Here is a 25999-nt window from a genome sequence, read left to right on the forward strand (position 1 = left end):
CTCAGGGAACCCTGTGCTCTGAGCAGGCCTCACTTGGTATAGGTGGTGGTAGCAGGGCAGCGGGTAGTGGAGATGGGGGGGGTTAGTCCCCCGCTTTATGGAAGGAGGAGGAAGGAAGGTGTTCGCTCAGCCCCAGGCCCTGCCCCTGTCTGCTCTGCTGTACTGTCCTCTCCCTTCCCCAGGCTGCTTCTCTCCCTGGCTCTCACATACTGCTCTCTGTCCTCCCTCAGCTGCCATGAAAGAGCTCCTCATTCTGCTGGGAGTCCTGGCGTATGAGGACAGGGATGGAGGCTTTGGCCACAGGTGAGGGTGCCAAGGAGGCAGGGCTGGCCTCCCTGGCACAGGTTGCCTCTCTTCTGCCTGGCTCCCCATTGCATCTGTCTCTATGTCTCACCTTCATTCCCTCTGCCTGCTTCCCCATCTCAGAGTGGGGCCTGCCTCCGATTCTCCCTGACCCATATCTCTGCCCAGCTCAGGGTCTAACATGAGGCTCTGCCTTCTCCAGGCTGGCCTCTTCTCTCGCTCTGGGCCTCCACATCTTGCTCCAGGCTCTTCCTCCTCCTCTCTCCAATCTCCTTGCACCTTCCTGACTCTCCTTGCATTTGCAAGTGACCCAGGATTCTTTCTTTTACTCGGGATCAATGCCCTCAGCTCTTCAAGCTTCTCCCTCCAAGGCTCCCTCTCCTTTCCTCTCTCCCCATCCCCCTCAGCACCCCTCCTTCTCCCTGGCTTGGCTCTCAGTCCTCTCTCAACCCTGCGGCCTGCGTCCAGCCCCTGGCCATTCTCGAAGGATCCGTATCTTTTGCAGTCTCTCTTGCTCTGGTTGCTTAGGTGCCCTGGGTCTCTCTGCATAGCTCCCTTTTCAAGGGTCCTCTCCTTTGTTTCTAGTTGTTTCTTCATTGCCGTTGAAGTCTGTTCCTAGCCAGAGGAATGGCCCTAGGTATCTCGGTCCAAGCCGAGGTCGTGCCACTACACTCCAGCCTGGGCGGCAGAGTGAGTCTCCGTCTCAACAACAACAAAAAAAGTTAGAGCTGGAAAAGAATCCTGGAAGTCACAGAGAACTGAATTACTTTGGCCTCTGGGGCTGTGTGGTTCAATTGAGTGGGATAAATGAAAAGGAAGCATCCTGGTTTGAGGGTGCTCTGTCTGGGTTGGCCTAGGGAGGGAGAATGGAGGCGGCTAGGAGGAGAAAGGTGGTGGCGCCTGTGGATCTTTCTGGAGCCTCCTCATTTCCTGTATCTTTTTTCCTTGTCTCTGTTTCCTGTGGCTACCTTGTCCCCTGGTTGCTCAATCTCTTTGTCCACTGCCACCCTCTCAGATCTTTTCTTGTCCCCTCCCTACCCCCTTTTTCTCCTCTGCTATCGCCTGCTATTGTCCAGTACTGGTTTCTCCTTCTCCAGCATAGGGCCCTTGCCCTGACTGCCACAGTCAGAGCTCAGAGTTCAGAGCCGGGTACAGAGCAGGAGTGGGCTCTGAGTTGGTGGGTTGGGGGAGATCCAGTCCAGGGCTGAACCATGGCTTCCCAGGTTCCCAGTGGGGCCGACAGCCCCAGTGCCTCCCAAGCCCCTGCCCTCTGTGGACCACAGTCCCAGGCCCACCTAAGCAACCCAGCTGTGGCAGGAACTCCAAAGGGGCTGAACTTGTTTAGTTGGAGGAGACTTATCTCTTCCTCCACCTCCCGACCTTCTGGGGAGCCATCCCTTCCCTCCCTCTCCCTGGAGTCCTGCTCACACATAACCTTCCCCAGTCCCTCATCTGTCTGCCTCCTCTCAAGAAGACTTGCCATAAATGGGCCGAGAGAACCCCATCTTCCCACAAGCCCAGAGGACAAAGGGCTTGGTAATGGGAATTACAATGGGAAGAAATGAGTGGGAAGAAGGGAGCACCCTGGGCCAAGGGGACTCGGCCCTGGGAGGAGCTGAGGAGGACTGCAGGTGGGCTGAGAGTGTGTTTCTACCAGCTGTGGTGGGGGAGGGGGTGCGCTGGCCTCTGGAGGTGGCTGCAGAGGGTGGTGGCTCTATTTGTAAGGGGATGTGGGCTACAGCTGTGAGTCCTTGTGTACTCTCAGAGACTCACCTGGGACTGGCATTTAGGCAACATTGCCTCACCTGGCCCAGTGGTTCACACTTCTGCGGGCTCAGAAAGGGCACTGGCCAGCACCCACACCCCGAACTGCCACCCCTTGCCCAGCCCCGGGCGTTATCCATGGTGGTGGGTTGGGGGCAGGGTTGATGGAAGCTGGGGTGCAGGTCCACAGTAGATGGGCTCAGGGTGCTCTAGGTGAACTTTAGGGGTCTCCCTAAATCTTTAAATCCCAGCTGGACCGGAGAGAAGGCTGGGAGGAGAGGTGTCGCCTCTGCTGCATTTGGCTGGTTTGGAGGAAGTGAAAGGGGGTTTCAGTGCTGCTCCAGGAAGCCCTCCTAGGCCAGGCCTTTGAATTTTCCCCCTCTCCCCTGCATTTCCACCTCCCCTAGTCCAGACCCCACCCCCGGGTCCCCAGGGCAGTGAAGAAGAGTCTGGAGTCAGGATCTTGGCTTCAAGGAAAATTGCTTTATTCTGCTTCCTCCCAAGGAGCTATTACACAGGCTCCAGGATGGGGCTTCGCTGGCACCCCCAGGGCTGAGCAGATCAAGATGTGGCAAAGCTACTCCTCATTCAAGCCCTTTTGAAAGGAAATAAAGTCCAATTAGTCCTTAGAGAGATGGTATTGGGCAGGGATGGGGCACTGGAAAGAAACGTGAGAGGGGTCTGATGGTGGAGGCCTGCTGTGTGGGCAGGTGGAAGCCCCTGTGGCAGCAGCAGATGTGTTTCTAGAGATCGATGTGCAGGGGGCAAGTTCTGCAGGGTAGGGTTCTGGGGTTGGCCAGAGGGAAGTTGCCTGGGCGAGAACAAGGGGGTTCTCTGGGATGTTCATTTTAGGTTTGAGTTACAAGATTGTAGGACAAAATTAGGTGGGAGGGAACTGGAAACTAGCAGTTGGGGGAAAATTGGGATATACAGGTTGTATATAAATTAGGGTCTTCTAGGATGGCAGACCACCCTAGGGCTGAAATTCCCAGAGCCACTGAAACTTAGAGCTGAGCTGGGAGTGGTGGCTCACGTCTGTAATCCCAGTACTTTGGGAGGCTGAGGCAGGTGGATCACAAGCTCAGGAGTTCAAGAACAGCCTGGCCAACATGGTGAAACTGCATCTCTACTAAAATACAAAAATTAGCTAGACATGGTAGCACATGCCTATAATTCCAGCTACTTGGGAGGCCGAGGCAGGAGAACCTGGGAGGTGGAGGTTGCAGTGAGCCGAGATTGTGCCACTGCCCTCCAGCCTGGGTGGTAGAGTGAGACACGGTCTCAAAAAAAAAAAAAAAAAAAAAAGTTGGAGCTAGGAGAATCTTAGAAATCACACAGAACTGAATTACCAATTACCTTGGCCTCTGGGTTGTGTGGTTCAATTGTGTGGAATAAATGAAAAGGAAGCATCCCTGGTTTGAGGGTGCTCTGTCTGGGTATGCCTGCTATGGGGGTGACTAGCAAAGCCCAGAGGAGGGACCCACCTTGGTGCCAATGTCACGGCTCTTGGCCCTCAGCTTGTTGACCTGGGACTCGGCAATGTCCGCCCGCTCCTCCGCCTCATCCAGCTCGTGCTGCACCTTGCGGAACTTGGACAGGTTGGTGTTGGCTTGCTCCTCCTGCGGGAGGTGGGAGCATGAGGTGAGAGGGGGCCTGGGTTCTCTGACCTCTGGCTTGGGGGACGAGCTCTCCTATGCCTCCCCTGGACCTAGTCCCCATCAGGGTCACTCACCGCCTCCTCGGCCTGGCGCTTGTAGGCCTTGACCTTTAGCTGCAGCTTGTCCACCAGGTCCTGCAGCCGCAGCAGGTTTTTCCTGTCCTCCTCCGTCTGGGGGCCAGAGGATAGGCAGGGGGTGAAGATGGCACAGTCATAGAAGGTAGCATCCCCTCTGCCCTGCCCTGCTTCATCTGACATCCTGACCCAATTCTACTTTCTGATCCTCACTGAACACTTGAATTCTCCTTATAATTTCTTACCTGATATGTGTAAATATTTTAAATGATCTGTACCAGGAAGAAGTCCAAAGAACTAGTGGGACTCCTGAAACTATACACAAAATTGTGTGTGTGCAGTGCTCCAGGGAGCAGGTTTTTCAGGGTCCGGGGACCCCATGGAGAATAAATTCCCCTGCTCTGGACCTCAGCATGTGCTGGGAGTGACTTTGGGGCTATGAGTATGATGGAATTTCCTGGGCTGCAATGCAGATGACACTGACTTAATCTAGGTTAAGGACAAAGTGTGCTTAGAGGGATGGTGACATCCTGGATTGGAAAAGAAACAAATTCTAATTCAGAGTCTGATTCTAGAAAACACCTCGGAAAGCTAGAGTCCACACTGCCTTGGGTAATGGAAAAGTTTTGATGCTTGTTTGAATGGGATTGTGTGTTTTTGGTGTCTGTTGGGGGTGACGCTGGTGAGCTGTGCTAGGTGAGCTTTGTCTGGAATTCTGTGTGTGTCTCCTGGGGATGGGCTGAGGGTGGGTGTTGAGATGGAGCTCAGGCCAGGAGGCTCAGAGACTGACCTCTGAGCTAGGGGACATTCAGGGTGGGGCAGGGCTAGGCAAAGTGAAATGGGGGCTGCATTCCCACCCTCGCCCTGGAAGAGGCTAAGAGCAAACTCTTCATTCTCCTTAGCTGGCTGTCACCGTGGTCATGGTGCCAGGGCTCTGCCTGGAGTCACCGCCCACCGCACCTGGTAGGTGAGCTCCTTGATGCGCCGCTCGCTCTTCCTCATGCCCTTCACAGACTCCGCATTGCGTTTCTGCTCTGCCTCTAGCTCATTCTCCAGCTCCCGCACCCGCGCTTCCAGCTTCTGCAGCTGCTTCTTGCCGCCCTTGAGGGCGATCTGCTCCGCCTCGTCCAGCCGGTGCTGCAGGTCCTTAATGGTCTGCTCCATGTTCTTCTTCATGCGCTCCAGGTGGGCGCTGGTGTCCTGCTCCTTCTTCAGCTCCTCTGCCATCATGGCGGCCTGTGTGCAGGAGAGAGGTGGCACATGGTCTGGTCAAGTCCTCACACACTCACGCCCCAGCCCACGGAGAGACACATCTGGATCGGGTGGGTGGAGGGGGGCACTCACATCTGTGATGGCCTTCTTGGCTTTCTCCTCGGCGTTCCTGCACTCCTGCACTGCCTCCTCCACTTCGGTCTGCAGTTGGGACAGGTCAGCATCCATCTTCTTCTTCTGATTGATGAGGCTGGTGTTCTGGGTTGGGGGAGGGGTGGGCAGAGCACGAAAAGCATTGAGCATCTATGCATAGCTCTCAAGCCTTGCTTGCTGAGTCCCAGCCTGTACTCCCTTCAGGAATGAGCAGGGGAGCTGCTCACCTGGGAATGCAGCAGCTGCACCCGCTCGCTGGTCTCAATCAGCTCCTGCTCTGCCAGCTTCCGAGACCGCTCTGTCTGCTCCACCACGGCACGCAGCTCCTCCAGCTCAGCCTGCAGCAGGTTGTTGCGCCGCTCCACAATGGCGATGTTCTCCTTCAGGTCGTCGTTGGCGCGGACAGCGTCGTCCAGCTGAATCTGGGTGTCCTGAGGATCAGGAGAGTGGGCATGAGTAGGGAGCCAGCCTCGGTGCCCTTCACTGAGGGCACCTGTCAGAGGTCCCTGCAGTGACCCAGGGTCAGGAGGAATCTGGTGCCTGTGTTGAGACACCACTGCTTCTTCGGGCCACGTGGAGGCCAGTCCCCTCGGGGTGAGGGGATGTCCTGTCCCCGTGTACCTTCAGCAAGCTCTGGAGGCTCTTGACTTGCTTCTGGGCCTCAGCGGCCATGCGGTTGGCGTGGCTGAGCTGGATCTCCATCTCATTGAGGTCTCCTTCCATCTTCTTCTTCACCCTCAGGGCCTCGTTGCGGCTGCGTGTCTCTGCGTCCAGGGAAGTCTGCAGCGAGTCCACCACCCGCAGGTGGTTGCGCTTGGCCTGTTCCATCTCCTCGTCCTTCTCTGCCAGCTTCCGCTCGATCTCTGCCTTGATCTGGTTGAACTCTAGCTGGGCCCGGAGGATCTTGCCCTCCTCGTGCTCCAGGGAGGCCTGGGAAGTGGGGGGGGGAGGGGATGCAGGCAGACAGTCAGGGCACAGGGCAGAGTGGGGATCTGTTCACTAATCATGGATACAAAGTGAGTTCAAGAGTGGTGTAAGTGGTTCAGTCAAAGATTCAGGAGGTGGAGGAAAAGAGAATCTAAGAGAAAATAAAAATAAACCTTAGGAAAGGTGATTCAGGCCCTCACAGGGGAGAGCTAGCTATGAAGACAAGGAGGAAAATGAAGAGAAAGGTGTTGCCAAGGAAACAGAGGCAATCAGGTATAGAGTATAAAAGAAAACAGGCAGGCAGAGGTGGGAACCAGGAGGTGTGTGGAAATGGGAAACTCGGCTAAGATGCAATGGGTAAAATGTTTATATGAAGGGAGTTCAGTGACTGGTCATTCATTTACTCCACAAATCTTCATTGAGTGCCTACTATGTGCCAGGCTCTGTCCTAGGCTCTGGGGATGGGACAGTGAACAAAGCAGACAAAGCGGGGAATGAGAACAGGGACCAAAAGCCTGAAGTTCAGCTCCCTGCACCCCATGCCCTGCACACACACACACCTCAGCCTCCTCCAGGGCTGACTGCAGCTCCAGCTTCTCGGCCTCCAGCTGCTTTCGAACCTTCTCCAGCTCATGGATAGTCTTTCCGCTGGAACCCAACTGCTCAGTCAAGTCGGAGATCTCCTCTGTGTGGGGAACACGGTAACTTGGTTGAGGGCTGCTGAGGTCCAGTGGAGTTGGAGGGACATGCCTCTTTGCCCAGACCCCTCTTGGAGCCCCTGGGTGGCACCATATGGGGACACTGCCAGTGCAGCCCCTCCCCAACCTCTCGGGCCCCCAGCACACCCTGAAGGTTCTTGTTCTCCCGCTTGAAGGTCTCCAGATGCTCCAGGGACTCCTCATAGGCGTTCTTGAGCTTGAAGAGCTCTGTGCTGAGGGAGCGAGCCTCCTTCTGTGAGGACTCCAGCTCCGACTGTGACTCCTCATACTTCTGTTTCCACTCGGCCAGGATCTGCCCGGGAACATGGCTCAGTCTTCAGCCCCCCAGCCTCAGCCCCATGTCCAGGGTCTGTCTCAGGACCTGCCTGGGCTCAGCCCTCCTCCCCCGCCTTCAAAGGGGACAGCTCTGGCCTCGCACTGGACCCCTCATGCCCCCTTGCCCTGCATGCTGGCTGCAGCCCTCACCCAGGGCCCACCTTGTCGAAGTTCCTCTGCTTCTTGTCCAGGGCTGCAGCAGCAGCATTGGAGCGCTCCACGTCCACCATCAGGTCCTCAATCTCATTCTGTAGCCGGTGCTTGGTCTTCTCCAGTGAGGAGCACTTGGCATTAACAGCCTCCACGGCCTCCTCGGCATCCTGCAGCCGCTGGGCCAGCTTCTTCCTGCCCAGGGGAAGGTGGGAGAGGGTGGGGAGGATGGAGGGTGTGGATGGGGACAAGAAGAAACAATATGAGCCTTCCAGAAGACAATCCTTGAAAACTCAGAAGTGTAGCTGGAGAAGCCTGAGGATAGGTCCCAGGGGCTGAGAATGGCAGGCAGAGGATCCCAGCAGGGTGTGGAGACCAAGGCACCTTCTGACCCTGGGCCAGCCTCTGGGCTGTGGACATGGAGGAAGTATGGGTTTCCTCAGCCCTCCCCACTGCCTTTCCCTGCCACAGTGCCCTGCCCCAGACGGAAGCACTCTGCCCTCAGACAAACCTTTTGTTCGTCTTATATTCGGATCAGAAACATAATTCGAGCAAAAAGCTTCCCTGAGAGGAGAAGGAGGTGGGGCCGGAACAGTGTCCTCCTATGTTGTCAAACACTAGCTAAGCATCTCCTGTGTGGGATCTGCTGAGGCTGGGGCTGGGCCAAGTCCTGCCTGCAAAGGGGCCTCAGCCAGAAGTCAGGCTGCTCGGAACTCACTTGGCCTCCTCAAGCTCCTCAGTCCGCTGAATGGCATCTGTCTCATACTTGGTCCTCCACTGGGCCACCTCTGAGTTGGCCTTGGACAGGACGCGCTGCAGCTCAGCCTTGGCCTCCGTCTCCTCCTCATACTGCTCCCGCAGCAGGTCACAGTCATGCCGGGCTGACTGCAGTGCGTGGGCCAGGGCGTTCTTCGCCTGGGGAGGGGTGGGCACCAGGAGGTGGGCTCAGCTTTCTCCATAAAGCAACCCCACCCTTGCCCTTCTCCTCACCCCAATGTCAACATCGTCCCTTGGCCTCATCTATGTCCAAACCCCTGGTGGACCTAGCATGGTTTACTGTTTGCTAATAACAAATAATGCCAATATGGCAGTGAACTATTTAAGAAAAGTTTCATGGCCATTGGCCCTGAGCTCCTCCCCACACCAGACATGGTCATCATCGCTGCCATTTTACCTGGTTGGGGAGAGGGAAACAGGCTCAGAAAGGTTGGGGGACTTCCCCAAGATCACTGAGCTGTAAGAGGCAGGTTAGTATTGAACCCTGGTGTTTTTTAAAACTCATGTTCTTTCTTCTTTTTCATGAGACCACCAAAGTGCTAGGAATAGGCTCCAGTTTAATTTCTTTCTCCAGGTTGCAGATTCCCCTGCGAATCCCAGGACCCATTTGTGCAGTCCTTACATCCCCTTGCTGTGCCTAGGCAAAGCCATCTCATGCCTCCCTAGTTCATTTCCTCTCCTCCTTCTCACACCTAGCCTCCCGCCCAGGAATGCAGCAAAAGCAGAGGGCCTCAGCCTGGGGAGTAGATGGCATGTGGTAGGGTTTGGGCTATGATTTCTTTTTAGAATTCTTGGAGAACAATTGGTCTATAGCCAGCCTTATTCCTGGGAAGGGAAGTGATGTCAATGCAAGGCTAGTCAGTGTGCTCCTTGCTTGGGCCAGGTGGCCAGAGTCTAGCCCTTACCTTAACCTCCTCCTCCAGCTGCCTCTTGAGGTCCTCCAGCTGCTGGGTGTAGGTGAGCTTGCCTCGGGTCAGCTGGGAGATCAGTGCCTCCTTTTCATCCAGCTGCCGGGACAGCTCACCTGGGGAAGTACCATTCTAGATCAGCACTCCTATCCCCACCTCCTCCCCTAACCCTCAGGCCCCATTCTCTGGAGAGACTCTGTGTCTCTGAATGCATGTATTGGCATGTGCGGGAGGCTGGAGCGGCTCAGGAGGTTGGGGAGACTGTGGTAGGATCCATGGAGACCCTGCTCTAGGCTCACCATTCTCCGTTTGCAGCTTGGCCCGCTGGCTGGTGAGGTCATTGACAGAACGCTGGGTCTCCTCCGCCTTGCTCCGATGCTCATTCATCTGGTCTTCCAAGGTCCTGCACATCTTCTCCAGGTTAGCCTGAGAAGGGAAGGAGAGTTATATGATGGATGTTGGGGGTAGAGGGGGGTGCAAATGAAGGGAGTGTAAGGGGTGCAACTAAAGGAGAAAGGAAGAGGAAGATGTGGAAGGAAGGAGGGAATGGGAGAACCAGGCAGCGGAAGGGAAGTGGGAAAATGAACCATGAAGGAAGAGAGACGACACGGGCAGAAAGTGGAGGTGGGAGGAGGAAGTTGGAGGAGGGGAGGCTGAGCAGAGCCTGCCTTGGCCTTGATGATCTGCTCCATGTTGGAGGTCACGTCGTCCAGCTCCAGCTTGAACTCGCTCTTCTCCTTCTCCAGCTTCTGCTTCACCCGCTGCAGGTTGTCGATCTGCTCGCCCAGCTCTGCCACGCTGTCGGCGTGCTTCTTGCGCAGGGCGGCGGCCGTGGCCTCGTGCTGCAGCGTGGCCTCCTCCAGGTCCCGCCGCATCTTCTGGAACTCGGCTTCGCGCTTCTTGTTCATCTCGATCTGCACGGACGTGGCCCCGCCGGCCTCTTCCAGCCGCTCGCTGATCTCCTCCAGCTCCCGGGACAGGTCTGAGCGCAGCTTCTCCACCTTAGCCCTGGCGGTGCGCTCTGCCTCCAGCTCCTCCTCCAGCTCCTCGATGCGTGCCTGGGTCAGACACAAAAGGCTCAGACCCACCGTCTGGACCCCTCCACTGGATTCCACCTGGTTCTAAAAGGCTCTTGGCTTCTCTGGAACAGCAAGTCAGTTTAGCTCCTCCAGCAGAGAGGTGGGGAGGATTTGGGGAAGATGGTTTGAAGAGCGGAGTTAGCCTTCCTTTGGGCGAGGGCCTGATAGTCTACATGCTCTTTAATGGAAGGAAAGTGATTGAAACTTGCTCTTAAAGATGGACAGAGACCTGTGTTCTGGGGATATTTTAAGTAGTTTAGTCATAAAAAAATAAGAAAAGTTGAAAATGACCAGACAACTAAAGATCTAACACAACTTCTGCTCTAGAGTAAGGAAAGTCATGCCATCAGAGTTGAGGAGCCTGTAAAAACCTCCATGTAACAGGGGAGGGCATGGAGACCCAGAGATCTGGAGTGGGCTCCCTGAGGTCACCCAACTAAGGCAGAGCTGAGACAGGAAGCCAGGAATTCTGCCCTCCTGGCCTGTGACCTTTTCGGGGTGGCTGTGGATCACCTCGCCCCTTTTGGATGTATCCATGGGGACACTGTGATAGCTGCGTGTCTGCCTCCAAGGACACATAATCAGTTCCTGTAATGCTGTGAACAGGACACCCTAGAGGAGGGGGCAGGGGAAACAGAACCAGCCCAGGGACTAAGCATCCCGCGAGGGTGTCCAGACCTCACCTGAAGCTCCTTGAGCTTCTTCTGCAGCTGGCTGCCGAGGGCCTGTTCATCCTCAATCCTTGCGTTGAGAGCATTCAGCTCAAAGTCTTTCCTGTGGGGAAGGAGGGATGGCAAGGTAAGGAAGACTCGTGGGGCCTCAGGAAGGTCCACCAGTGGTTGAAAATGGTAATGAAACAGCTAAAGAGTAGGATTTCATTAGAAAAACAGCTTCTGGGGGTGATATAGGATCCCTGGAGGTGTAATACCTGTGGTAGGATTGAAATGCAACAAGAACGTAATGGGAGGAGTGCTGTAGACAGGGTGATGGGGCCTGGGCTCTACAGGACATTCCCACCTTTGGTCCTTGTTTTCTCGTCTGTAAAATGAGGGGGTTGGACTAGATTGTTTGAAAGGTCCCTTTTAGCTCTGATGGTCTTTAATTTGTCACTGTTGCTTTGGGTAACTCAGCTAACCTTTCTGAAAGTTATTTTCCTCTTTGGTAAAGTGAAATTAAAGATACCATCCTTAAAAGATGTTTTGAGAATCAAATAGGATCATGTATTTATTCATTTATTCAACACATTCTGTGCCTGGGAAGGTATGAAGATTCCTGTGCAAACACAAACTTGAAGAGGATGTAGATTATGATGATTCTCAAAGCCTCTCAAAGTCCTGAGCCTGAAACACCATAAGAACTTCAATTATCAAAATATGTTCTGCAAGCTCACTGTTTACCAATTCTGGAAAGTCTATACATTTTGGAAGAACTTACACTAAGAATTGAAACCACAAATTAAGCAAAACAAAGAAATGGCCCTGATCCTCTGACTTCTTAAGTGTGAGGGCATTTCTTGGTGCCCTGTGGGCTCTCTGTGGAAAGCCACAAAGGGACTTTCCTAAGAGGCTCTCATGTGGAGCCTTCCTCCATGTCAAGGAACTGGTTTCCAAAGAGAGATGCGTATAAAGGGGGAAGGCTGTTATTTTCATTCCCACTGAGTGCCTAATAAGAAGAAAGGACTTAAGGGATACAATGGACTTTTTGCCAGGGAGGACCATCTAACTAACCCTGATATATGGGACTGAGGGAGGAAAGCCCTTGTGTGGGAGGTCTTTTCCCATGGTTTGCAACTCTGCTTGTGGAGGCTGCATGAGGTTGTTGCCTCAGAGGATGGCTGTCTTGTGTCTGCTTGTACTGTTATGGGCTGGGGAGGAGGAAGGACAGCAGGGAGGGAACACAGTACTTTTTCAGTCGCTCATCCAGCTGCTGCTTGTCATTCTCCAGGTCCATGATGCTCTCCTGGGTCAGCTTCAGGTCGCCCTCCAACTTCCGCTTCGCTCGCTCCAGGTCCATGCGCACCTTCTTCTCTTGTTCTAGGGATCCCTCCAGCTGGTAGAGAGAAGGAGCCAGGCCCAGTAGGCAAAGCATCCTGACTTGGTGATTCTGTTGTTCAGTTGCCCCAGGACTTGGTAAATCTCTGAGTTCAGGACTTGGGAAACCTTCCCCAGAGTGGACCAGATGTTATTAGGGGACTGTGAGATTGCCTAGATATAGAGGATGCTCAATCAATATTTGATAAATAAAGGAATGAATGATTGTGGGATGAAACCCCAAAGCTGTATTCTTTCTTTTTTTCTTTCTTTCTTTTTTTTTTTTTTTTTTTTTTTGAGATGGAGTCTCACTCTGTCACCAGGCTGGAGTGCAGTGGTGTGATCTCAGCTCACTGCAACCTCTGCCTCCCTGGTTCAAGGGATTCTTCTGCCTCAGCCTCCTGAGTAGCTGGAACTACAGGCACGTGCCACCACATCCAGCTAATTTTTGTATTTTTAGTAGAGACGGAGTTTCACCATATTGGCCAGGATGGTCTCGATCTCTTGACCTCATGATCCACCTGCCTTGGCCTCCCAAAGTGCTGGAATTACAGGCATGAGCCACTGCGTCCGGCTGCAGTATTCATTCTTTCAGCATCCTATAAACACCTACTGGGCATTGGGCTCTGTGCTAAGCACTGCAGTCCCCAAATTGAATAGATCCAAGTTTCTGTCTAAAAGAAGCCTGTAGTCTTATGGCTGAGATAGAAGCTTAAATAATTATAATACAGAGTGATAAGTGAGTCAACAGACATATGTGCATCAGAAGGAATAACGATCAGATTCTACCTTAAATATTGGAATTTCAAAAATAATTCTTGGAGAGCCTCACAAAATTTCCTAAGAAATATATCACGTTCTTATGAGATGACCCTCTAAATCTTGTGTCAAAGGCAGAGATATCTGGGATTGAACTTAAATTTAATAAGGAAACTCGTCTCTATTATTGATCATACCAGTGAGATTAGATACATAATTCAGAATTGATCACCACCTCTGACTTTTCATTCCCCAGCTCCTTTCTAGAAAGATATCAGGAAAGTTAACATCCTCTAACCCCACCTCCCTTCAAACACACACACGCACGCACACACACACCCCTCTGGGCACAGATGGACATGGCATATCTAGGCCCCACAACTCTCAGTCTACTCACATCATCCACTTGCTGCTCCAGCTTGACTTTGGCCTTAGTCAGGGTGTTGACCTTGTCCTCCTCGGCCTGAAGGTCATCCAGGGCCTGCTGGTGGGCCTCTTGCAGAGCTTTTTTCTCCTTGGTCAGCTTGGCAATGATCTCATCCAGCCCAGCCATCTCCTCTGTCAGGTTTTTCACCTGCCGACCAAGAATCCCATCTCCTTTAGGGTCAAAGGTCACCAGCTTGGTGCCGTCTATGGGGAGCTCCACGTCAAGGTCCATCCTGCTCTCTGGATGCCGAGTGGCTGACCTGGGTCAAGGTCAGTATGGTCTGAGAGTCCTGAGGAGACCTGGGCTGGAGCCAAAGGGAACTGCCCTTACCTTGTTCTCTGTTGCATGTTTCTCCTTCTCCACTTTGGCCAGTGTCAGCTCCAGATCATCGATGTCCCTTTTGAGCTCTGAGCACTCATCTTCCAGCTTGCGCTTCTTGGCAGTGAGCTCAGCATTCATCTCCTCCTCATCCTCCAGCCTCTCATTCATCTCCTTCACTTTGGCCTCCAGCTGAATCTTGTTTTTGATCAGCTGATCACAGCGCTCCTCAGCATCTGCCAGGTTATCTTGTTCCTGAGAGTGAGGAACAGAGGGGAGGCTGTTCAGGGGGCAAAGTTGTCATTCTTGCAGGTAGAGGGAAGGAGAGGCACATCCCTCAAACAGGACGGGAACTCTAGGATATCCCCAGTTGGCAAGAGCTTCAGAAGTATGGGGAGGGGAGCAGAGAGGAAAGGAACCAGAAGTCTTCATCTGGACCTCTTCCTCTGGTCTCCTCCCACGAAGGGCAGGAACTGCATTTGCTGATGCCAAGCGCTTATATCTGATGGCTCAATGAAATGGACAGCTTTATTCCCTGTCTAGAGGAAACTGAAGCTCAAAGATGATGCATGGTCTGCCCAAGGTCACAAAGTGTTAAGCTGTGAATCTAGGTTGAACCCAAGTAGAAAGCCTGTGCTTTTAAAAGTCAGCTCTTTTCCCTCTGCCCTTTCCTCCTCCTGGGGGACCTCTTTGGACGTCTTTAGAAGTGTTGAGCCCAGAGTCCTCTGACTGAAGGAACAAGACAGTGAGCCCCTGTGCAGGGAGGTGCAGGGTTGTGGGAGGTGAAGGTAGATCAGGGTGGAAGAACCAATAGTAGCCCAGGAGCCTCACCGCCTGCACTTGGAGCTGCAGGTCATTCTTCTCCTGCAGCAGGGACACCATCTTTTCTTCCAGCTCCTTACGGCGAGCCTCGGACTTCTCCAGCGCCTCTTTGAGGCGTGCGAACTCCTCCTTCATGGTGGCCATCTCCTTCTCCGTCTCTGCACTCTTCAGCAGCGGCTTGATCTTGAAGTAGAGCTTCATCCAGGGCCAATTCTTGACCCCCATGAAGGCTCGAATGTTCCACTGGATTATCAGCAGGGAGTCTCTGCAGGGGCCCATGAAAGGAGTGCTGAGCCTCCTGCCTCCTTCCTACCTGAGGTCCTGAAACCTTGGGAATGTCCCATTTTCTTCATCCCTCCCACTCTCCCTGAGGCCCTCTGACCCTGTGACTGCAATGTGTTCATGTGAGCGCCTCCTGCAGGTCTCTCTGTTTGAAGACCTGTTGAGCTCTTTTTCCTGACACTGCCCCTGAACAAGCCTGGGCCTCAGAGAAGCGGAAACTTCCTCTTGAGATCTCTCACCTACGTTCCAGCAGCTTCTTGTACTCCATTCTGGAAAGCACACCCCGGGACTGGGCCTGGATACGCGTGATGATGCGGCTCAGCCTCTCGTCCCTCATCTCCTCCAGCAGCCCCAGCAGCCCGGCCTTGAAGAACACCTGCAGGCAAGGTGTGTGTTGGGCATGACTAGGGAGTGGTACGAGGGAAAGAGGGAGTGGGGAGTATCTTAGGAAGGGTAACAGCCTAGAAAAGGATTGCAGGGAGGAGGTCAATGGCAGCTGGAGCTGGAGTGAGGGGAGTGGTGCTAGATGTGCTGCTGAGAGGGGTAGCATACAGGTAAGAGATTTCGCTAAGACGATTATAAAAGGAAAAGCATCATGAGGAGAGGAGTCAATGCACAAGAGATATTTTCCTTTAATTAACTAGTCTCCTTTCCTCACCTTGGTGTGGCCAAACTTGTACTGGTTGTGGTCAATGTCCAGGGAGCCGAGCAGCTTCTCTGCCCCCTTCCTGCTGTCAATGAACTGTCCCTCAGGGATGGCCGCTGGGTTCAGGATGCGATACCTGAGGAGGGAAGTGCCCAGAGTCACCCATGCTCTGCAGTGATCTGCTCTGCCCACAGAATTCCAGGGCCACCTGCAGACTCTCATTCCCACCAGGGCAGCCTGGCTCCCCCATTCTACGAGTTCTGGGGCGCCCTCATACCCACCTCTGCCGGAAGTCCCCGTAGAGGATGCGGTTGGGGAAGCCCTTCCTACAGATGCGGATGCCCTCCAGCACGCCATTGCAGCGCAGCTGGTGCATGACCAGGGGGTTGTCCATCACCCCTGTGGTAGGAGGGAAGTGGGAGGAGTCTGTGAGAACACTGAACTGAAGTTCTGGGTTCCTATCCTGTCTCTGTCACTGATTAGCTTGTAATCTTAGCAAGTCAGGTAGTAATAATCCTTTATTTGTTTCATTTTCTTCTAGCCACATTTTTAACCACAAGGCTTTCACATTCCTTTTTTATATGATTCATACCTATTATCATAGGTGGTAGCCAGAACAGATATATCCCATTTTCTAGATTAGTAAATGAAGCCCAGAGGGGTTATGGGACTGGCCCAAGGCCACTAAGCTGATCAAGAACAGAGCCAGCTCTTGAACTCAGGTCCCTGAGCCTCTGTCTCCTAATCAGCCAAAAATGGATTAACAATTTGAATATGTCTCATTAGGGGATTAAGTAGTTCTGCAGGTAAATTTAAAGCTGAACTAAGATTCTGTGTTGGAACCAGTTATCCAAGGGGTTGTAGGGCCACTGATGAGGTAATGTACATCAGAGTGCTTTACACATCACCCACATTATTATACACTCCAAGTGTAAGGCAGCACTGAGAGGGAGGTAGCCTGTGAGGCCTCATGGGGGATGGGGAGAGAAGAACGTGGTTTGGAAACCGCTGTGGTGGTAGGTAGGGAGATGCCCTAGGAGGTCCTGTTCCCAGGGTGCTGTATGCCAAGCAGTGGGCTGGCCTGAGTTTGTGGCCTCACCTGGAGACTTTGTCTCATTGGGGATGATGCAACGTACAAAGTGGGGATGGGTGGAGCGCAAGTTGGTCATCAGCTTGTTCAGATTTTCCTGTGGCCAAAAATGCAAGAGAGAAAAGTAAAGAAAATGCAAGAAAGAAATGCAGAAAGGAGAGAGGAGAAGAAGGAAGGAAAAGAGAGATGGAGAGAATTCAAGGAGCCACAGAGATGAAGGGGCCTTGAGGGAAGACACAGATAAGGAGAGAGGTAGGAGACAGGAAGGAAAGAAGAGAGAAGTGAGATGGGAAGTAAATAAGTGAAGAGGCCAGGAGATGACAGGAAGAGAAGATGGAGTGAAAATGGTCACGAATGCACCAAGGAGACAGGGAGCGGGAGGAGTAGGGGATGAACAAGGCAGGGAAGGGCTGGGCTAGGTGGAGTTGGCAGATGGGGAGCTGAGCTGGCTGGGGCTGGGTCCCACTCACCCTGTGCAGAGCTGACACAGTCTGAAAGGACGAACCTTTCTTGGCCTTGCCTTTGCCCTTCTCAATAGCTGCAGGAAAGAGAGTCAACAAAAGAAGCCTCAGTGTGGGGAGGTGAGGGCGTGAGTAAAGAATTACAGCCCCTCTTTACATCCTTGCTGGCATTTGGCCCTTGGGTGAGGGCCTTCAATGTGGCTGCCTCAGTTTCTTCACCAAGTTCCATCCCACTGAGTCTGTAAACCTTGGAGTACAACCTGACATTGAAGTAGTGGGGTGTAGCAAGTGACCTAGCTCAGAACCTTGGCAGAATCCCTGCTCCTCTGTCCTGGGAGCCTCAGTTCCTACTTACGCGCATCAGCTCCAGCATAGTTGGCAAACAGGGTGCTGAGCAGCTTGAGGGAGGACTTCTGATACAAGGCCACTACAGTCTCATTGAGAGGGTCTTTGTTCTTCTGCAGCCAGCCAATGATGTTGTAGTCCACGGTGCCGGCATAGTGGATCAGGGAAAAGTGGGCTTCAGGCTTCCCCTTGATATTGCGTGGCTTCTGGAAGTTGGAGGATTTGCCCAGGTGGTTGTCAAACAGCTTGGCCTTGAAGGTCATGTCGGTGGCCTTGGGGAACATGCACTCCTCCTCCAGGATGGACATGATGCCCATGGGCTGAGGAAGCAGGGGAGAGCATCACTGAGTGTCCTTCACACAGGTGGACATGGATTCTGCTCTATGATCAATACTTGCTCATGGAGGTGCCCCGCTGGGTGTTAAGGTAGTAGGCTCAGCTCTGAGTACAGTTATCTACTGACTGGCACTGGTTCAAGGTGGAGGATTTTGTCTGATGACAGAAGGACCTTTGTGAAAGTCTGGGAGTGTGGCTGCTATCAAAACTGTACATATCACCCCACCACCCAGATTCCTGAGATGCTAGGGTTGAAAATAGGTGCACTCTTATGATCTCCCACACCATCCTCACACTTCCTGATCCTTGGATGCATAAACCAGGCCCAATAAACATGCAGGTGTGGGAGGTCATCATGCAGGTGCCCATCCTCCATGTGTCCACTCTCAAGCCCCTGGGAACTCAGCTGTCCCTGGTGCCACCCTGTCCTCGGTGCTCAACACAACATAGGCTCTGGAACCAAGGGCTCAGGATCCTTCAGCCCCTTATGTTGTCAAGATTATATTCCCCAGAAGGGAGAGAGGCTGCTATTTTGTCTATGGTGTTCATGTTGGGTGTGCAGGGAGAATTCAGGCGGTGAGACCAAAGAGGCACCTTCTCGATGAGGTCGATGCAGGCCTGCAGGTCCATGCCAAAGTCAATGAATGTCCACTCGATGCCCTCCTTCTTGTACTCCTCCTGCTCCAGCACGAACATGTGGTGGTTGAAGAACTGCTGCAGCTTCTCGTTGGTGAAGTTGATGCAGAGCTGCTCAAAGCTGTTGAACTGCAGGGGGCATGAGGGGTGGGACCAGTCAGGAAGTGGGTGTGAGTGGCCATTGGGGCTGTGCCCGTGCACTGTGCCCGAGCCCAGCAGGGCGTGGCTGGTCCCCTCCATGTCAGGGCAGTGAAGGAGGGCTTCCCCTGAAGACAGGGACAATGACTGCCTCTGTCACCGCACAGTCCCCACTGCCTTCCTGTGTCTGGTCCACAACTGACTCTCAGCAAATGGCTGTTGAATGTGGGAGTGAGCGAGTGATTGTTCTCCCCCTCCCAGGGGTCCCAACTCACATCAAAGATCTCGAAGCCAGCGATGTCCAGGACTCCTATGAAGTACTGGCGTGGCTGCTTGGTCTCCAGGGTGGCATTGATGCGTGTCACCATCCAGTTGAACATCTTCTCGTACACTGCCTTGGCCAGTGCCCCAGTGGCATATGCCACCTGCAAGGTAGAGGAGAGACCCATATTGAGCAGGGTTATTGGGAAGAGTGAACTTGAAAACTCCCACCCCATCATGCCAGTCTCCCTACCCTGCCCACCCATTATCATCTGAAGATGGACCCACCTGCTGGACATTCTGCCCCTTGGTGACGTACTCATTGCCCACTTTCACCCTAGGATGGCACAACCCCTTAAGCAGATCGGCTGAGTTCAGCCCCATGAGGTAGGCAGACTTGTCAGCCTCTGGAAGGAAAAGACAAATAGCAAAGTTGGTAAAGAGATGACTGCTGGCCGGGCATGGTGGCTCACGCCTGTAAACCTAGCACTTTGGGAGGCCAAGGCGGGCAGATCACTTGAGGTCAGGAGTTTGAGACCAGCCTGGCCAACATGGTGAAACCCCATCTATCCTAAAAATACAAAAATTAGCTGGGCATGGTGGTGCATGCCTGTAATTCCAACTACTCGGGAGGCTGAGGCAGGAGAATCACTTGAACCCAGGATGTGGAGATTGCAGTGAGCCAAGATCGTGCCACTACACTCCAGCCTGGGCAACAGAGCAAGACTCCATCTCAAAAAAAATAAAAAATAAAAAATAAAAAAAGACAGATGACTGCTGAGCAGACATGGCCCTCCGTGACTTGACAGCTGCCCCCTAGAATCCCTGCCTCCCACCTTCAGTGCCGTCCGGCTCCGCCTGCTCCTCCCGCTGCTTCTGCTTGAACTTCATGTTTCCAAAGTGCATGATGGCACCTGTCAGCTTGTACATGGAGTTTTTCTCCTCTGTAGTGAAGCCCAGCACGTCAAAGGCGTTCTGTAGGGAGGCCCCGTATTGGTGGACCCCCCAAAAAGAAGTATGATGGGTAAGTGAGATCCCTTGTAAGTTGTAGAGAAAACTTGTCTCCTTAATCCCTGTGGGTTCTGAGACTCCCATACCCAGTGGGGAACTCCAAAACAAAGGATGGAAGATGCAAGAGCAGAGCAGACATCAGCCAGTCCCAGCCCCAATGTCAGTGGCCACAGCTTTTCTGAGTTACCCACTTATGCTTCCTGGCCCTACACTTGCTTCCTGCCTGGCCTTCCGTACCTGTCTGCATCTGTTCACCTAACAGGCCCTCCGGCCCCATGCCATCTGCATGGCTTTCCCTCCTCATCCTGCTCCCTTGGTGATGCTTATTTCTTGGCTGTGTGCCTCTCTGTCTCATGACTTTCAGCCCTTCCTGGTTTGATAGAACACCAAATACTGGCCAGTCCTGTCTCACCTCATCCGTTCCCCAGTACACCCTGACCACGGGGCACATTCTGGCTCTCAGGAGATCCATACCACTTTAAACAACCAATGGCCAGCATCTTAGCTCTGCTTCTGGACCCCTGTTTGCCCCTCACTGCCAATCCTCCCACCCCCTGGCTGGGTCCTCACACACTCACATCAGTGGCCATGAGCTCCTCAGCGTCGTCAATGGAGGCCACAGTGGTCTCTCCTTGGGAGATGAATGCATAATCGTAGGGGTTGTTGGTAATCAGCAGCATGTCTAGGGGAAAAAACATGGTTAGGGAGGGACACAAGCCCCCGGCTCTCATGGAGGCTGCTCGCCACAGCACATGGCCTGAGGAGGAGCACAGGACAGGGCTTGGCTCGGCCCCACATCCCACTGAACTGAATCCAGCAGTGCCATGAAACCCAGGGCATGCCAGCTGAATCCAGCCACAAGGAGAGGGGACCAGGTTGCCATGGAGATAGTTGGTCTCAGTCAGTGGCTGTGACTCACCCAGCAGCTCAGGCTTTTTGTTAGACAGGATTTGGTAGAAAATGTGATAATCTCTCTCCGCTTTCAGCTGGAAAATAACTCTGGATTTTTCCAGAAGATCTGTGAACAGGCGGGGAGAAGGAGAGAAAGAAAAGTTAGGGTTTGGGCACAAGGAAAATTAATGATAAACGTAGCAAGCAAAAGGCAGAGGGAAGGGAAGAGCCAGAGAGACTAGTTGGACAGACACAAAGAGATCACACAGAGAGATGGAGACAGAGACCCAGAAGGAGAGAAATAGTCTCAGAGAGAAGTCCCAGAGAAAGACACCTAGCCATGCAGAGACAGAAATGGAGAAAGATGCAGAGGAAATCTCAGAGAGAGACAGGTATGTAGATCTGAAAACAGAGACACCTATAGACATAGACTTAAAGAGGAGAAAAACAGAGGGAGGGAAGAGAGAGAGAGAGAGAGAGGTTAAGACCAGATGGTCTAGAGCAAGGGTGAGCTTAGGCTGAGCCTAGCAGATTCACGGCACTCACAGGTCTCTATGTCTGCAGATGCCAACTTTCCTGTTGCCCCAAAATGGATTCGAATGAATTTCCCCTGGAGAGATGGAAGAGAGTGGTGATGAGTCTGGGAAAGGCTCATATTTGAGACCATCCCTCCACCAGTCCAAGTCCCAAGCCCAAGGTCAGGGACCACTCACGAAGCGGGAGGAGTTGTCATTCCGGACGGTCTTGGCATTGCCAAAGGCCTCCAGAGCAGGGTTGGCCTCGATGATCTGGTCCTCCAGGGTGCCCTGCAGAGGTCAAGAAGGAGGCAGGTGAGAGCTCTTCCCCCTCCCTTTCTGCAGTGCAGGACCTTGGAAGGCAGTAGGCCTACCTTGCCCGTGTTCTGGTCCTTCTTGCTGCGGTCCCCAATGGCTGCAATAACAGCAAAATACTGGATGACCCTCTTGGTGTTGACCGTCTTCCCTGCTCCGGATTCTCCGCTGTGAAGACAGTCAGGGCCTTATTGGGCAGTGAACAACACTGCTGGAGACCAACAAGCCTCAAATCAGGAGAGAATGCCTGGGTCTACCCGAGAGTAGGAGCCCTGGACAAGAAGTTGCCAGGTTATCTGCACCCAAAATCCACAACTGTCTTCTGATGCACAGAGGTCAGGGCTGGCACCAGGAAGGATGCCACCAGAAGGCACTGGTTTGGGCAGGCTGAGCCTGTGCTTGGCTGGGCAAAGTAAATGGAAGAGATGGGCCTGGGTTGTTTTGGGAAAAGTGGGTGGGGCTGGAGGAATGGGAAATGTTTCTGAAGGGAAAGGAAAGGAAGAGATGAAGACATGGCGATAATGAGCTTCTGGATAAATGAGTGATGAGTTGGAGGAGAGTGGGTGAAGGAGGTGGGAGACGAAAAACATGAAGGGGATGGAAAGCAGAAAGGAATAGGGAGATCAAAGAGAGGCGTCAGGGTAAGGGTCAGAAGAGAAGGAGATGGGCAGGAGGTGGTGGGGAAAGAGGCTGAGTCTATGCCTAGGGGCCTGGGATCCCTGATGGGGCTGGAGGCGGGGATCAGGGAGATTCTGGAAGGGAACAGGGTAGCAGCTACACTCACGTGATCAGGATGGACTGGTTTTCTCTGTCTGTGGGGAGAGGGTGGGGAGGAAAGGTCAGGAGCTGCACAGAATGCTCTTGTGGGGCTTCTCCCCTCCTTCACCTTCTCCCTCTCCCTTCTGGCATCTCCCAGTTCCCTTCAGGAAGACCTTTCTGGGGCCTCTCACCCGTCAGCATGTACTGATAGGCATTGTCAGAGATGGAGAAGATGTGGGGCGGGGCCTCGCTCCTCTTCTTGCCCCGGTAGGCAGCTACCACCTCGGCATTGTACACCGGCAGCCACTTGTAGGGGTTGACGGTGACACAGAAGAGGCCCGAGTAGGTCTGGGGATAGAAAAGTAGCAGTGACTTGCCAGTTGCAAAGGGAGAGGGCTGGTGATTTTGGGAGTTAGAGAAAGATCCCAGGAGAGAAAGAAGAGAAAGGAAAAACTCTGCATGCACTCAATCTGAGTAATGCCAGTCCCCAGAGTGTTGGAATTGAACCAAGGATGTTGGGATAAGATTAGAGTGTAACCCTGCCTGGACACAAACAGAAGACACTCTTGACTCCTGGGGCGGACATGGATGGAGCAGGAACAAAGATTCTGAGGTGGGGCCAGGTGCAGCACTCACATAGATCATCCAGGAGCCGTAACGATCCTTGAGGTTGTAGAGCACCGCGGGCTCGTGCAGGAAGGTCAGCATGGCCATGTCCTCGATTTTGTCGAACTTGGGTGGGTTCTGCTGCATCACCTGATCCTCCTTCACAGTCACTGTCTGCAAGAGCCCCCATCCAGGCCCTCCTGTCAGCCTGGGCTTTCCCTTCTCCCTCAAGAGGGTTAGGAGTTGGTGAGTGACAGGGCAATAGTGCTTAAGAGAGAAGGAACCAGGATCTCACGGAGAAGACAGGGGGATTTGGAAGGTCAGGGCTCCTTGGAGGGTCTGGATTCTTCCCCAAAGGGAAGGAGAATGGGGCCATCCTCAGGTCTACGTGAGGGTGGGGCGTGGGTGTACCCCTCTGTGTCCACCCAGGTGTGCAGGTGGCCAGGGTGGACTCTCACATTAGTCTGACACCCACCTTGCCATTCTCCGTCTCGGCAGTGACTTTGCCACCCTCTCGAGACAAAATCTTGGCCTTGACGAACTCCTCTTTGTCATCAGGCACAAAGACATCCTTCTTGAGGTCAAAAGGCCTGGTCTGGGCTTCTAGCCGCTCCTTCTCTGACTTGCGCAGGTAGGGGGCGGCAGCCCCAAAGGCGGCCATCTCCGAATCTCCCATGGCTGTGCCTGGAGTGAGCAGAAGCTGGCTGCCTTTCCATCTGCCCACTCTCCCCTTCCCTCCCTGGGCTCTCCCCTTCAGTGGGAGCCCCAAAACCTAGCACCATGCTCAAGAATCAAGAAGAGATACCAGTGAGTCCCTTCCTCTTTGAGGTTACCCTTTAACCAGAAGAGCAGCCTAGCAAACCTGCCAGAGTAAAGGGAGCAACTAACTATTGTTCAAGCTGGAGCTCTCCTAGGGGAAGGAAGAGTAGTACCCTGAGCTCCTTGTAGGAGCAGAAATCTAACTATTTCCATCTCTGACCCTCATCTGTCCCTGGACCCCTTGGCCACAGGTAAGGAGCTCCTGATAGCCAAGATATTTCTCCAGTGCAGGGCAGAAACTAGAGTTCCATAGTCTGACTTTGGGGCTCTAATGCCCAGTCTCACTAGATTCTCAGTGCTCTAGCTTCAGCTTTTCTTACCTGGGCTACTCAAGTGTGTCTACAGATGAGGAAGGGGGCCAAGGCCTGCAGGGGACCTGGAGAGAGGGAAGAGGCTGTGTCAGGGCAGGCTGTGCCCAACCTGGCCAGTCCCACCTTCGTGCTTCTCCCTGGCTCTATCCTTCAGCATCCACCCTCTTCCAAAACAAGTTGGAAAGGGCGGTCAACTTCTCTGGTCCCATCCTTCTTGTTTTTCAAACCCTTTTCCCTTTTTCCTCAAGAACTAGTTCTAACAGCTGCCTGGTGTCAACTCACCCTGAACCCTAATCCTCTTCACTCCTCTGAGATGGTCCCACCCCTGCCTGTACCCATCTAGTGGTACCTTTCTTTGAGCCATCTGAGAGACAACTAATGGTCACATTTGTTGAGCACTTTCCAGTTTAAAAGCACTTCAATGCACATTCTCCTACTCAGTCTTCACCCCATTTGACAGATGAGGAAGTCGAGGTTAAGTGGCTTGCCTGTCCAAGAGCCCATGACAATAAGTGGGAGAGCCAAGACTTGAATACAAGTCTGTTGACTCTAAAGAGAGTTCTTTTCCATCCTGTCCCCATTTTGTTGTCAGACTTTGTGGACATTCTCAGAGAGAAGACACTGTGGGCTTCCTCTCATAGACACACCTCCATCACGTAGCTGAACACCCTCCACAAGCCCTCTGATGAACACTCATGCCTGCTGCTTGGGCGTGCATCTCACACGAAGACAGGCTTCTTTCCCATACCTCAGTCCGCACCCCACCCCCAGGGTGCCACATATGCCTCAACAGCAAATGTGCACATTTCAGGATGTGTGCTGCGTAAGTAGACTCACATCACTGCGTGTTCTTCAGTACACAAAGACCTGGAACATCCTACACCCCCGTGCCTGTGAGCTCCTTCTGCAGAGGGTACACACTATAACAATCATGACTCCTGGACGCATAGACAATCATCTCTGCATGCATGGACAGGGGTAGCTACACATTCCAGGCCTCACAGAATCACATGAAGGCATACACACTTCCTAGAATCCTTCTCCACCATCCTTTCTCCCTCCCTGCAAAGGAATCTCCTAATTCACAGGCATGATCATACACCCGCATCTCCCACTTGATATTTCTGTGTCAGTGAGGTACATACCCTCTCTCACATTCAGACTATGCAGGCTTGTACACACACACACGCACACACACACACACACACACACCACACCCTGTAATGCATATTGGTCCCATCTGCTCAGATGCAGATATCTTCCCCTGGGAACTCCTGTGGCACATACGCCCATGTTTAGACCTGCACATGTGTGCCCAGTGACTGGACCTGGTACACTGCATGAAGTCCTGCATGAAGTTTGCTATTCCTAGAGGAATCCCTTCCTAAGCCTGGAGCCCCCTTATCCCAGAGGAAAGCCTCCAGCTCCCGCTCCTACCTGAGAGCAGCAGGGAAAGACACAGAGCAGGACAGAGCTGTGGAGCCAGACCTGGTCTCAGGGGCTGTATATATGGGGCAGCAGGGCACCCCCACCCCCACCTGCACCCAGTCCCTAGCCGGATTTAGAAAGGGCTGTTGTCACTAGAAGCATTTCCCCCAGGCTCCCCCCCTTCCCAAACAGTGCTCCCCTCCCCCCGCTCCAGCTAGGAAACAATTGGAAGTGGTCGTCATTGTTATGGCATGGAGTGTGCAGGGTCTGAGTTCCAGGGGGCGGGGTGGCTCAAAGTGCAGCAAAAATATCTCCCAGGCCAGGCTTCACATTCCACAGCTGGCAGGAGAGGGAACTGACCACGACCACCAAGACCAAGGCAGCCAGGGTCCTGGCTCTCCCGCAGGGCACTTCTGGCCCTGGACACTGCTGCCCCTCCAGTCTCCTGCCCTGAGGCCCCTGCTGGCCTGGCCCCATTTCCACAGTGTCCTCCCTGCTCTCCTGGCCCAGGTCCTGTATCCAACTGTAAGCTGGGAAGGGGCTACGTGTCAGCAGCAGAGAGGGGTAGGACAGAGTTGGGGGCATGGCCCCAGGGTGAGGCTAGACTGGGGCAGCTGGAAGGACGTTTCCTAGCCAAGTGGCAAGAACAATAACCATGGAGCTTAGAGATGGGGACTCTGGCTCAGGCACTGATTTCCTTGGACCAGCAGGCGATGTGTTGAGGTCACCAAGCCTCTGAGCCAGACAGGCCTTT

At 53.4% G+C, this 25999-nt stretch overlaps 1 protein-coding gene and 1 non-coding gene across 51 annotated transcripts; both read right to left on the reverse strand.

The window, feature by feature from the left end:
* Positions 1–2530: 2530 nt before the first annotated feature.
* Positions 2531–25999, reverse strand: MYH7 (myosin heavy chain 7). Of its 50 annotated transcripts, XM_077940653.1 has the most exons (41): positions 25255–25308; positions 24655–24721; positions 23827–23882; positions 23163–23371; positions 22718–22861; positions 22273–22429; positions 22107–22134; positions 21382–21490; positions 21206–21298; positions 21039–21102; positions 20521–20619; positions 20180–20283; positions 19427–19565; positions 18879–18997; positions 18605–18754; positions 18150–18320; positions 17230–17539; positions 16884–16951; positions 16423–16510; positions 15605–15722; positions 15336–15459; positions 14917–15053; positions 14405–14660; positions 13586–13828; positions 13226–13402; positions 11943–12088; positions 10723–10813; positions 9629–10018; positions 9260–9386; positions 8958–9076; positions 7994–8190; positions 7287–7470; positions 6937–7102; positions 6652–6776; positions 5786–6094; positions 5392–5595; positions 5144–5269; positions 4760–5035; positions 3800–3895; positions 3552–3686; positions 2531–2662 (listed from the first exon to the last, which is right to left on the reverse strand). In XM_077940653.1, the coding sequence occupies exons 4-41, from the start codon at positions 23361–23363 to the stop codon at positions 2645–2647; spliced, it is 5808 nt and encodes a 1935-aa protein (XP_077796779.1). In that variant the 5' UTR covers positions 23364–23371; positions 23827–23882; positions 24655–24721; positions 25255–25308; the 3' UTR covers positions 2531–2644. The 50 variants fall into 50 exon arrangements, 34 of the variants coding, with proteins under 34 accessions (XP_077796779.1, XP_077796780.1, XP_014998894.1 ...); XR_013396094.1 differs by lacking the exon at positions 24655–24721 and having other exon boundaries at positions 3800–3983; positions 4713–5035; positions 25255–25427; XR_013396093.1 differs by lacking the exon at positions 24655–24721 and having other exon boundaries at positions 3800–3994; positions 4713–5035; positions 25255–25427.
* MIR208B (microRNA mir-208b) lies at positions 7771–7847 on the reverse strand. The gene has a single exon (NR_032450.1). It is a non-coding gene; the product is annotated as a microRNA mir-208b (primary transcript).

Source organism: Macaca mulatta, chromosome 7 (assembly GCF_049350105.2).
Source record: "Macaca mulatta isolate MMU2019108-1 chromosome 7, T2T-MMU8v2.0, whole genome shotgun sequence".
Classification (NCBI taxonomy): domain Eukaryota; kingdom Metazoa; phylum Chordata; class Mammalia; order Primates; family Cercopithecidae; genus Macaca; species Macaca mulatta.

Bases quoted from the DNA above. Each gene is read 5' to 3' on its own strand.
- MYH7 (XM_077940639.1), bottom strand. From the start codon at position 23,363: ATGGGAGATTCGGAGATGGCCGCCTTTGGGGCTGCCGCCCCCTACCTG. The intron at 21,103-21,205 runs GTGAGTGGTCCC...CCATCTCTCCAG, and splicing joins ATGACAACTCCTCCCGCTTC to GGGAAATTCATTCGAATCCA. The intron at 18,998-19,426 runs GTGGGAGGCAGG...TTTTCCTTCCAG, and splicing joins GGAGCCGGACGGCACTGAAG to AGGCTGACAAGTCTGCCTAC.